Source organism: Sturnira hondurensis, unplaced genomic scaffold (genome assembly GCF_014824575.4).
Source record: "Sturnira hondurensis isolate 20B ecotype Veracruz unplaced genomic scaffold, ASM1482457v3 Scaffold0022215, whole genome shotgun sequence".
Taxonomy (NCBI): Eukaryota; Metazoa; Chordata; class Mammalia; order Chiroptera; family Phyllostomidae; genus Sturnira; species Sturnira hondurensis.
Genome location: NW_028094846.1, coordinates 11672053 through 11684646, shown reverse-complemented (window position 1 = coordinate 11684646; position 12594 = coordinate 11672053). Strand labels below are relative to the sequence as shown.

The following is a 12594-nucleotide window of genomic DNA, read 5'->3' as shown; positions in this document are numbered from 1 at the left end:
AAGTGGATAAGGCTTTGAGAAATAGCTCATTTTTCCTTGTCCATCTGCTTCTCAAGAGGCCGATGGACTTGGCAATAGTTCTTACCTCTTATCTGGATGGGAGCCCTAGAAACTTCCGCTTTGATTACAGGAGGAACTTCCCCCAGGGTCTGACCACCTGGACCCCCACTTCCGCTCTTTGTGCCACGACTTTGTCACACTGGACTGAAGGAAGCCCCAACCCTCCTCTGGCTACACGGCTGCCCTGGACGCTGAGTGATAACATGGTTTCCACTTCCTCCAACTCCACTGTTCTATCCGGACGTCCTGGCCTTGTAAGTTGACTTCTATGTGACAAAGGCTACACATACCAGGAGCCACAAAGTAGATGGGGTCGGATCGTCGCGCGGAGCTGAACACATCCCGGTGGCGCTGGGACCAGTGGAGCTTTGCAGGAGACCCATTTCTCTGGACAGCCTTCCAGCCGTCAACATCTGGAAGACAGACAGACCCCCTCTGCGTTAGGGCAAACGGTCTACTGAGGTAAACCAAAGCAAGACTGGCTTGCCAAGAAGTCCTGGTGGTGAGTGGGGTTTCTTAACATTTCCACACTTAGGCGCAGTCCTCAAAACTCCTCAGGCACCTCCCTGCTTGGGACTCAACTTCACCTGCCCCCAGCCCTCAGGTGCTTTGACTTCCTGTCTTTGAGCCTCTTGTATGAAGAGAGCACGTTTTCATCTGCCTGAGATATGGGCTATTATTTTATTGACATGAACAGTGTCTGGCCTTATCGAGATAAGAGGGTCCAGTAGGTTCAAAGAGAAATTCAGAGTTGAATCCTATCAGTCTCCCATCATTTTGTGGTGCTTTGTAGCCTGGGAACTAATTTCACATACATTAACTCATTTAATGTATGTGAAAGCAGTATTATTAGTGAATGTGAATTCCAGGAAGAGGCTCGTAACCGCCCCTCCCCACCCAATGAATGATTCTTTGTGGTTTTGAAGCAGATGGGGATGGGAAAAGCAGGGAGCTGAAAATGTGGTCTCTTTTGAGTTCTTCTTTTAAGGTATTCATACACTGGCATGAGTACACTGTTCAGCTAGAACTTTCTCAAGACTCCAGAGTCTGCGGTATTACCCTGTAAAAATAATGCACATTAAAAGCTAGAGGCCTCAAGAATCCCATCCTGTGAATGGTGAGGTGGTTACCGTATTTTTAGGACCAAAAGATGCACCTAGATTTTAGAGGAGGAAAATAGGGGAAAAAAATTTGAAGCAAAAATTTTCGTAAAATATTTAATAACCTGTGACCCGGCTCCACTGCTGCCACCCACCCCCCCATAGTGAGCCACGTAAGCTACATTTAGACTATAAGATGCACCCCCTTTTTCTTCCAAATTTGGGGGAGAAGTGTGTCTTACAGTCCAAGAAATACGGTATCTGTAAGCACAGAGCTCCATACAATGTTAAAAGCAAAAGTTCCAGAAAACAGAGTACTTCACCTTGATGGAAGTCCGAGGTGATTTTATGGACGCTGTAGTCCCCAGAGCTGTGGCAGCTGGCGGAGTGCCCGTAGCAAAAACACTGCGTACAGCCCTCAGGGTTTCCGCCATCCAGGTGATAGTAACCTGGCCGACACCTGCAGTGGTGTTTTAGAATCGGGACAACATTATGGGTTATTTCTTGTTCTGTATAAAGACTACGATGACCGATCATCCGCTCTGCTTTCACTCCCACCCGGCCCTACGAATGATTCCCAGAGGTGGTAAATACCAAGTTGCGCATGCCACCCCTGCTCTCCGACCACCTGGGGACAACCCCAGCGCCCCAGTGGCAGAGCACGAGGGACAATCACTCTCTCTCCCTCTGCCCCAGCGCAGTCACGTTTGAATCGGCATTTTGGAAACAGTGATTTTTCCCATTCGTGGTGAGGACTTGAGTGGAGGTCACAGGGACAACACAGGGTGGGGTGGGTGGGGCTATGGAGCGAGGGCTTAATGGGGGCCAGAGGGTGGGAGGCGGGGGCCAGGGAAGGAAGGCAAACGCTCCGACCCCAGCACGCAGTCCACCGTACTGACCCCCACCCCCAGGTGCGGCCCGTCACCCCTGCTCCTTGCACCTGGGCCCTGGCCCACCCAGGAAAGAGGCAGGTGAGGATATGACAAAGGAAGGCTAGACACTCTCTACAAAAGCGAAGTGCAGGCTGGAGCTCTACCTCCCCCACCTCGAGCTGCCCAGTGGCCACTCTGAGGACCACAGCGGCCGGACGAGTCCCAGATGTCGGCGTACAGAGAAGAGGGCAGGGTAACTAGGGGGGACTTGTTTTTTCTGGGCTCAAGTTTACCACATCCTTCCACATGAAAGAAGGATAATTTCAAGTATCATTTACTTTAGCACTCAAATGATATGCCAGGCACCAAATACGTGCTTTCTCATTTAATCCTCATGACAACCCTACGAGATAGGAATTGTCGTTCCCAATTTTCTTAGATGAAGGGACCCAGAGAGGGTGTGAAGCCTGTTGAAGGTCATTCAGCTGGTTAGCGGCTGAGGCAAGATTCAAGCTCAAGTACATCTGTTTCTGAATCCTGGGGTCTAACCCACTGGACCGTAAGTCGGGAGCATGTTCATTTGCAAAATCACAGTAAAGCCAGTTAACCGTGGTGCTTCAGAGAGCAGCTGTAACTAAATAAGCATGTTTTTTTCTTCTCCATGGGGAAAGGGCTCAAAAAATCATTATGGTTTCTGTGGAGGAAACCTGTGGACTAAAGAGATTTAAAAACAAGGAAAGAAAGAGGTCGGGAGGGGTCCAGAAAGGGCACAGAGGGCATGGGAAAGGAAGGGAGAGCCGGGGAGGAAAATGAAGCAGGCAAAACTAAACGCCAGCGCGTGTAGGGACGCACTTGCCCAATAAATTGTAAAGAAAGGTAAGGACGCGAAGGCTGAGAGGTCGGGACTGTGGCTGCTTCTCAGAGGGAGGGAGGGCGTTTTGGGGGCTGGCACGCTTTTAGCAAAGGTCTATTTTATACAATTGGTAGTGCGGACAACTCTGGTTTCATGTGGCTTTCCATTTCTATTTCTCTGTTATACTTTGAAAGTAAAAACGCTTTCACAAAGTGACTCCTCTTTTAACCCCGAAGCTGTGTTCCCCTGCCCCCCACCTCAGCAGCTGGGAATGTGTCTGGCGTTGGTTGCCCCTGCCCAGGGAGAAGTGATTGGCAGGGTGTCAAGAACTGCTTTCCTCCTTGTAAGAAAACAGAGGAGGAAGCCTTTCCCTCTGGAGCCAGGCCACAGCCCTCTGCCCGCAACCATCCCGGGGGCGGGGCCGAGGTCTGGGTCTGAGCAGTGTGTTCAGGAGGAATGTCCTGCGGCAGCAGCTGAGGGCGGGTCTCGGCTCGCGGGGCCACCTGCCCAGGCTTGGCCGGGCGCCCAGCAGGCTCTCCCGTCTCCCCGGTTCGTGTGCGTGCACGCAGCCACCACGCCACCCCCCGGGTGGTTCCTTTCTGCGCACGGTGGTTAAATATGGCCATGCGCTGCGATATGCCCTTGTACCGGCATCTCCCCAACATGTTTAATTAGGTCAGGCCTTCCCTGGCAGCAAGCTGGGTCACGTCACCTCATCTCTGCACACCACCTTGCCCCTGAACACCTGAACTTGGAGCCAGCGAGTGAGGGGACTGCCTGGGGCCCTGCCCCTCTCTCCAGGTGCAAATGAAGAGAGGGCCCACTGCAAAAGCATGGAATCCAGTGAGAGCTGAGGACTCAGTTGTATTTTTTTAAAGCCTAGTTTTTGAAGACAGAGGGCAAGAAGAAGGTCATCCACATCTGTTCAGTGTCCCATTTCCATAATTGCAATTAGAGGACAATTGATGCTCACTGCCAAGGGACTCTCCCTACTGTGCCTGTAGGGCCCCAGTTCACACAGACCTATCACAGCGCTCTCCCGTGACCGTCGGCTTGCAGACACAGCGGCCCGTGTCACAGGGCCCGGAGATGCCAGCTGGGTCACAGTCACACTTGGGGTCTCTGGGGAAGAAGAAAACAAAAGTTAGGGATGTTCCCAAATGCTCTGCAACTCTCCACATAAAGGTCAAGTGCTCATTAGCAACTGTCACCGAACTGGAGCCAATCTTTCACCTTCAGTGAGGCCTCTCTTTAGCTGTCCTTGTCCTACCCGTGCCCCTCCCACCCTTAAAGGACCCATCTGTCTATGCTGGTGCTACTCCGAGTGTGGTCTGGGGCGGCAGCCGGTCCATGAACTGTCTGCTGTCTACCTCTGAAGAGAGGAAGGGCTTCGTGCCAGAATGGAAACCAAGTTCAGGGCCGATCTGTTCAGTTCGGTTGATTGTTTGGCTCAGCGGACAATTTAAAAAAAAATTTATCATCCTCAAGGAGATGGGTGCAGCGGGCATGGGGCCCCCGGAAGCTCGGTGTGGCTCTGGGGGCAGGGACAAGGTTGGCTCCTCTCAAGGAGGGAAGGAAGGCTGGTGTGGCTGGAGTGCAGAGAGCCTGGGGGAGAGTGGCAAGAAGTGGGGGGCAGCCTATGATGGGTGGAGAGGGTGGGGGGATCTTGCGGGACCTTACCGGCCTTGATGAGAAGTTTAGACTCATTCTAACTGGGAGAGGAGTTAACAGGGTTGCAAGCGACAGGATCGACCTACTTCACGTGTTTTTAAAAAGACTTTCTGTATTTATTTCTTTATAGAGGGGAAAGGGAGAAGGAAGAGGAGAGAAACACCAATGTATGGCTGCCTCTCACTCGCCCTGCCCCCCCGCACCGGCGTTCTGGCCCACCCTTTGGTTCACAGGCCCGAACTCAGCCCACTGAGCCACACCAGCCGGGGCGATCTACTTCATGTTTTAAAAGGGTCACAAAAAGGGGATTGGGTTCAGGGAAGGATTTCTGAAGACAACCGAAAAGCGGGCAGAGGGGCTGGAAGAGAACAATCTATGCAAAGGCCCAGGGGGTAAGAGAACTTGGGATAATGGTGACAACGGCAGACCAAGCCTGGCTGGAGGGCTGTTCTCATTCAGACAAGGGGCTCAAAAAGCGGGCAACGGGGACCCGATTCCTCTGAGGGCGGCCTTCTAATTCATGGCCTCGCTGCCAAGCTTCCCCTCCTCTGGGCCACGCCAACGCCCTGCCAGCCCGGTGTCTCTGCAGATCGGTTGTGTGATTTATAACGCAGGCTCCACCTTGCTCCAGGAAAGAATGTAAGGAGGGACAGAAGCTGCTTCACACGAATAGGGATTGACGTGATACGCAAAAGTCCTCTACTCCAAGTTCGTTTGGGTCGAAGTGGGTTCCGGGGAACAACCTGAACTCTTTACCCCAATCTTTGTTCATCTAAAGCAGGAGCCATTGTCAGGGTGAAGATCCTGGGTTCCGGAACCAGGACAGTGTGCCTGACTATTACGTCCACCTTCACCAGTAACACTGGTGGACACTTAGCCTGTCCTGGTGCGAGCTTCTTGTCTGTACCTGAGTATCATGGTAATCCCAACCCTTGGGTTACTGTGAGGGTTAAATAAGATAACCCACAGGAAGTTCTCAGAGCGGCGTTTGGCGCACACTAGGTGCTCAGGGACTGTCAGTGGTCACAACTGGCAATATAATTGTCACCACATGGGGCGGGGGCAGCAGGGAGGGGTGCAGTGCTTACAGTAGCCTTTGCTCTTGGGTACAGCCGGCGTCTGTGAGTGTGTGGAAGCCTGGCAGACACCGGTCACACCTGTCTCCTGTCACGCCTGGCTTACAGCTGCACCGCCCAGAGCTGTCACATCGAGCACTCAGAGAACCTGTAACCAACAAGGTAGGGGAAAGGAAAGAGGAAATATGCAATTTAGATGGCGTTAGGAAGCAACTGTCACCCTATGGGTGACAATAAATAATAAGAAATGACAACCACCTGCTGCCTCTAGCAAGCCTCACGTCATCTGAGTTCTGCACCGCCCACCAGGGACGGTTTCCACAGATGAGGCTGTCTTCTTCGGGGAAAGGAACGGAAATCACTCCCGAGAGCATTTCAGTGTGTGTACCTGCCCCCTTTCTACATTAGGTAGTGTGCAAGCCACCACTTTTTCAAAGAAGTTTGCCAAATCCTTGAGCTTTCACGAAGGAGGAAAGCATGGGAGTGGGTGTCAGCGTTCTGGGAGAAGTGGACATGAGAAAGTGAGCCACGTTCTCCCTTCTTTCTCGCAGGCGAAAGCCACCTTTGAGGGGTTAGTGTTTGAAGGGTGTGATTTTTTGAACAGGACAAAAAGGCCTCTTGACCAAAAGGGTCTGTACCAGTCCAGAGGGGTAGGGATTTTGTCCTTGGAGCATCGCTCCTGGTGAGCAACGAGGAGCGTGGGCATCTTCTCCCACTTTTAGTGCAGCAGGGCACTTGACCTGTGAATGACCTTTTATAGACCTGCTCTTCCTTGTGAGTCCTCTCAGATGGGGCACTGATGACAGGCAAGGGGAGCTCAGGACAAGGAGACGGGCCTCTCTGGAACCCATCACCTGCCCTTCCGTCACCCCAGTTCTCCTGGACCCCACCTCGCCCTCCTCTCCCTATGTCTGCCCTTGCCTCCCTACACTCCAGCTTCTACGTAGAAGCCAGAGGGCTCTTTTGAAAGTGGAATTCAGAGCACATGATCGAAGTCCCCAGGTGGCTTCCCACTGGAAGCACAATAAAATGCAAACTCTACCGTGGCCTATAAGCCTCTCCACCTCTCTTACCTTGTCTCCTCCCTTCTTTTACTAGGTTCCGGCTCCCTGGCTCTTCAAACTGTTCCTAGAAGGTACAAAACTGCTTCTCTCCTCAGGGCATTTGTACCTGCTGCTCCCTGCGCCCGGAACTTCCCTAAGCGGGCTCCTTCTCAGCACTCCAGCCTTGGTTAAATATTTCCTCTGTAGAGAGACATTCTCTGACTCCCCATCCCTACCCCAGTCCCTGGTTCTGCTTACTTATGACCTCAGCTGGTGGTCCCTGCTGGGTCCCCAGCACTCAGCACTGTGCCCGACACAAAGAAGACACCCAGCAGCTGGCTGGATGAATGCACATAAGCCCAGGAAGGGATGGGGCTGCTGCGAAAGGACTGAGGAGGCAGCCAACGATGAGGCGGAGGCTGGCTAGAGGTACGCCTCAGCTCCTTCCAAATCTTCCTGTGGCTGGCAGAGTTAGACAATAATCTGCATATCTCACTGTGATCATGAGACTATCCATCCTCTGAACAGCCACAGAACACGAATCAGTTGTGCCTTCAGAAAAAAAAAAAAGGGAGCAACAAGAAAAAGTCTGTTTTCCTCTGGGAACTCTAAATCTGGTACTAGGTACAATTCAAATCAATGACGTATTGGTTCTGTGCCCACAAAAAGGCTTTTATGCTACACAGGGAACAGGAAATAAATTAGTCCCATTCACAGTTAGAGTCTGTGAAAGACTCCAGGTCCACTCCAGAAGTTTGGGGAGCCTCAGTGATAATAGGCTAACGTGCATTTTTTGAGCACCCACGACATGTGAGACACTGGGTTAGGCATTTGGTGTGCACCAGCCCGTGCTAGCTACCAGTGAGTTAAACACTGGCAGGAGGATAAGAGAGCCACTTGTGGGTAACAGGGAACTACCCGAGGTTTGGGAACTATCAGACCTGTGGTTTTAAAAAGACAGCTCTAGAGCAATCCACAGGGTGGCTCGCGGAGGGGAAAACCAGCAGCCCCCCGTGAAAGAAAGTCCACATGATAGAATGGCCTGGAGCAGAGGAGGCAGGGGAGGAGAGGAAGGAAACCCTGGGAGAGCCACTGTGGACACAGAATAAGCAGACTTTGGTGACCTCTGGGAAATGGGTGATGGGGTCGGGGCTGGGGTCATGTGGCTGGCACCAAGGGCTTGGGGGGCACAACGAGATGCAATGGGATGCAACTGACCAAAAAGAAGGCAGAGGCGGAGTGGGATCCGGGGTTGACTCATCCAGAAAGATACTGAGTTTAGTTTAGACAGGGTGAACTTGAGTTTCTAGTGGCGTGATAGGTGGCCATGTAAGTCTGGCACTCAAGAAAGAGACTCGAGATGAAGTTTGCAGGATGAATAAAGAATCACGACTTCGCTCTGGGAAGAGCGAAGAGAAGATAGAGAAGGCGGGGTGCGTGCCTGGCACAGAAACAGAACCCCATGGATTGAGGAAAAGGGAGACCAGAGAGGGAAGCCTCCTCAGGACAGTGCACACCAAGGGGGCAGAGTTTTAAAGGAGAGGTAAATGACCAGGAGGGTGGGGCATTTTTCAGCGTCTAGGGTAGGGGTGTCAAACTCATCTTCACCAGGGGCCCCATCAGCCGCGTGGTTGCCTTCAGAGGGCCGAATGTAATTTCAACTCCTTAACAGTTAAGGAGTGGTTACATTTATACAGTCCTAAAATTATTTCAGCCCTTTGAAGGCAACTGAGAGGCTGATATGGCCCCCGGTGAAAAGGAGTCTGACACCCCTGTTCTAAGGCAAGCGGACATTTGACAAGATGAGAATGGAGAGAGACTGCTGGCTGGGCTTGGCATTTAGAGACGGCCACACTCGCTCACTGCTCTACAAACAGCAAACAGAGCTAAGAAGGAAAAGCGTTTACAATTATACGCTGACAAGTAACATCCCACAGAAGAAATATCTCTTTAGTATAATTTAGTCGTTTTCAACACAAATGGGTGTCGATCTGGGACTCAGAAACCTGTGTCTGACTTAATGGAAACCCATTCAAATGAACGGAACTGATGGTTGGACTTCAGAAAACTTCCTCCACGGTGTTTCAGAAATGAATTATGCTTATAAGATGAAAACTATCCTTTGCTTTTGAGTTTGGCCCAAATAGGCCCAGAGGGTACTCTATAAAACACCCTTCTGAGGGTTACGCACAGTCACGTCACGAAAGTGGGCATTCTGTGTTCCTAAGAGTTTGGGGGAATGGTGCATACTAAACTTTTCGAAGGTTTATAATGTAATTGCATGCTCAGTCGACACGAGGCTTCACTTTTTAATGGCCGTGCTTCCAAGCATTATTTGAATTCTTGCAATAAACACCTATCATTATCTTGAGGAACACAGTGTTTCTTAGGATATTATCTGGAAAATACAGCTCTGGAAGCTGGGGGTCATGAAAAGAGCCCAGGCTTTGAAGTCCAACACACCTCACTTCAAACACCAGCCCTGCCGCTTACTGGCTGTGTCTTTGGGCGAACAGCGCATTCATCACTACTTTGAAGAGGGGCCAGGACCTATGTCTGGTAGAACTGTCGCAAGCCTTTGCGCTAAAATACATAAAGCACCCAATTCGGTATCTTGAGAACGGCAGATGCTCGGAAAATGTAGTTTGTACATCACCTCTAGGCCTCCCTCAAGCCTCGCAAAGCATGCAGGCTCTGCTGGGAACCTGAGTACTTTAGTTCAGGTTCCAAAACTTCCAAAGTTACAGTGTCAGGTCTCCAAAGTATCTCACTAATATAAAAACACCTGCCCCAATTTCTACATCATGAAGGGGCTGTGAACAGCTGGCTTTTAAGAACAGATGAGAAAAGGCTTCCTGTTTTCAGGCTGTGTCCCGATAAGCACTTTTAGGATTTATGTATATACAGTCTACATACATCTGAGGACTCGGGAAGTATCCTAAAATGATTAACACTAAACATTTGAACGGAGAGAGTATACTTCCTCTTGAGAAGCCTGTACGTGTGAACACACCACTTGCATTTTATAATAACATGACTATCACGGAATAATTCTATTTAATAATAATGAAATAATTATTATTCAGGGCATGTTTTAAATAATAACTCAAATGGTAGAGACTGAATACCCCACTGTCAGGGTCATAGCTATGTAGAAAATAACAAAATTAAGAGAATAATTTCATTACCATTGGTGTTCACACGGATCTCAAGAATTCAGGTGTCCTGGGAGAAAGAAACACACACACCCACGCAGAGTAAATTTCAGAGTACTTGCAAAGGGGTAGCGGGCCTTGTACACGTGGTTACCAGAACTGAAGCTAATTCAGCTTTGCGGCTGAGCCCACAAAGTCATCATGTAAAAATCAGTCAAGTTGTGCTGTGTTTATGAGAAATTGAGGTGAAATCAAATCTGTGACCGCCGCTAGGGATTATTAACGCTGTTGGCTCCAGCTGCCATTCATGGAACGACAGTATTTTGGAGCAAGGGTATTCTCTTGCACTTGAAATTGAATCTACAGTGACTTCCCTTGTGAAGTTATTATTTGAAAGTGAAAAATATCATTGGGTTGACGAGGTGACAAAAATCACATTGGGAATTAATCTTGTGCCACTGGTTTAGTGACCTGCGTGGCCAAGGCAATGCGTCTCTGGAGATGACACATGAGGGGAACTCGGCCTGGGCAACTCAGGCCCAGGGGCTTGTCCTTCGTCTCTGTAATGCTGGGTGGAGTGTGTTGATACACAGATAAAGAAAACAGGGTATGAGAGAGTATTCTGGAAAAATACGAAGCATTGCCTAGATCTTAGGAAAATAATATCCATGACATTTTTTTCTGGACACCTAATTATCTGCTGTTGGGGATAAAAGGACACCGTTCTGATGTTTTTGTTTCATATGGAGAGGATTAAAGGCAATAGTTCTTGATCAGAACACATGCATCACAACTTTGGCTCTTGCAATCGCCTGCTGGGAGGTTTTAAGCCATGCAATACCTCTGTTAAAAAAGGTTTGAAAAAAAAAAGGTTTGAAAAATTCACTGCTGATTTCAGGATGGTCACGATAAGATGTTAATAAATAGTTTTATTAAGGCTTCTTTCTCAGCTGGCATGTAATTCTTTTTTTTTTTAAAGCCAGTGTTCCAGGGGATGGAGATCTGACCTCCATCCTCATAAGAAAAATGACATCGCTTTACTGAGTTGTCTCCCAGGTGCTTAGTTCTGCAACATAAATAGCATGATGGACCTTTTACGGATGAGGATGCTGGGGCAGTGAGAGCTTAAGGAGCAAGCCCAGAGTGGCACAGTGGCAGTGGCAGTGGCAAGGCTCGATCCCAGGCCGTCTGGCTCCAAAACCCACCCCTACACTCCACCGTTGTGACCTCTGACGTCAGCACACCCGGGGCTGGAACACACAGAGCTCTACAATCTTCGACAAGTTGGCCCGGCTCCCTTTCTAAGCCTCTGCCACCTCGTTTGTAAAATGGAAATAACAATAGCACCCTCTTCACAAGGCTATTTATGGAGATTAAATTAATTACTGGATAAAAGCACTAGCAAAGCGCCTGGCACAGAGGAAGCGAGAGTCATGCACGTCAGCTGCTGCACAAGGTGTAAGTCATCACTGGGCTCCACCTCCTTCCACCTGGCTGATCTCACTGAGCCTCAGTGGCTGTTCCCCAAAGGGAAAGACAGAGAGCCAGGCTCATCATTGCTGGAGAGACAACGGACTACAGGTCCTCAGTACCATCTCTCTCTGCTGCTCTGCAGTTGTCCTCAGGACGGGCTTGCCAGCTGCGCCAATTACATTTCTAATTCCATTCTCAACTGATCGCTTTGCCCAGACACCCAACTGCAGCGACTCACAGTGAGGCTGCAGAGCCTACAGGGACGCGGGCCCTTCAGAGAGGTTCAATGCCCATTGGGGTGGAATGATTTTTCTTTTAGTTTTTCTTTTAAAAATTCTTTGATTTATAGGGAGAACTGCTAAATCCCAAAGATCCCGGATGCTAACTTGACACCACACAGTGGAGCAAACCTGACCAAACGACATCCTCACAGGACTCTGGTGCTTTGGAAGTGGTTTCTGGAATGTGGGTCTGTGTCACAACAGGGGCACCCCAGTTTTCTACAAGACTCCCCAATGCACTCGATCAGCCACGCCCCATTGAACCAAAATCTGCTTCTTTTCCGATGCATTCAACTGCGGCTATGAGTCAGTTCCACTGAGCTTCTCCGAGTCCCTGCCACACACTAGCCTATAAATACCCTGTAGGTGGGTTAATATTGATCATATGATGCTGTTAAACACTTTCTGACAAAGAGATGAAACAGGTACTGCTAAGATAAACAGACATTAAGATCATTTAAGAAGAAAAAACTCATCTTATTAAGCAGGACTACATGCCTCTCCCTCTTTCTTTGTGTTGACTCGTCTTCACTGTCTGCCCACCGTGAATCGAGTCCTGTTGTGTGCATCTGTGTGCAGAATACCACCTACCGTTCTGCAAATACGGCGCTGGGTGACACATTTTAAAAAAACAAAACAGCGAAAAAGAGCCCTCTCTGAACCAGCCACCCCGGTAGCTGCTTCCTGCTTGGTAATTCTACTTTTCCTTGTTAACAACCTGGTGAAAGACACTAATCTGCCTCGTTATTTTTCTGTCTTTTCTATCAGTACCCCTCTCTACCCCTAGCACTTAGCACAGTACCAGAAACCGATCTTTCTAATCCCTTAGTTTTTGAGAGGTTGGGCAGAGGATGGTTGCAGATATGAGGAAATAGCACTGGATGACTGCACACTGCCTTTGCCCCTGGGTCAGAGACTGCCACCTGCGAGGACACGTAATCCTGTGTTTCTTGGTTCTAAAACTCAAAACAGCATGCCCTAAAGACACCAGCTGGTTCCTAGATGAAGTT

At 49.7% G+C, this 12594-nt stretch overlaps 1 protein-coding gene across 1 annotated transcript in view; it reads right to left on the bottom strand.

Annotated features, from left to right (window-relative positions):
- LAMC2 (laminin subunit gamma 2) overlaps positions 1-12594 on the bottom strand; it is a 53852-nt gene that overhangs the window by 22703 nt on the left and 18555 nt on the right. The window contains exons 4-7 of the mRNA XM_037035057.1: positions 5645-5780; positions 3909-4007; positions 1484-1620; positions 351-473 (exon numbers count right to left, since the gene is read on the bottom strand). Of these exons, the coding sequence (XP_036890952.1) occupies positions 351-473; positions 1484-1620; positions 3909-4007; positions 5645-5780 (495 nt within the window). The remainder of the gene's footprint in view (positions 1-350; positions 474-1483; positions 1621-3908; positions 4008-5644; positions 5781-12594) is intronic.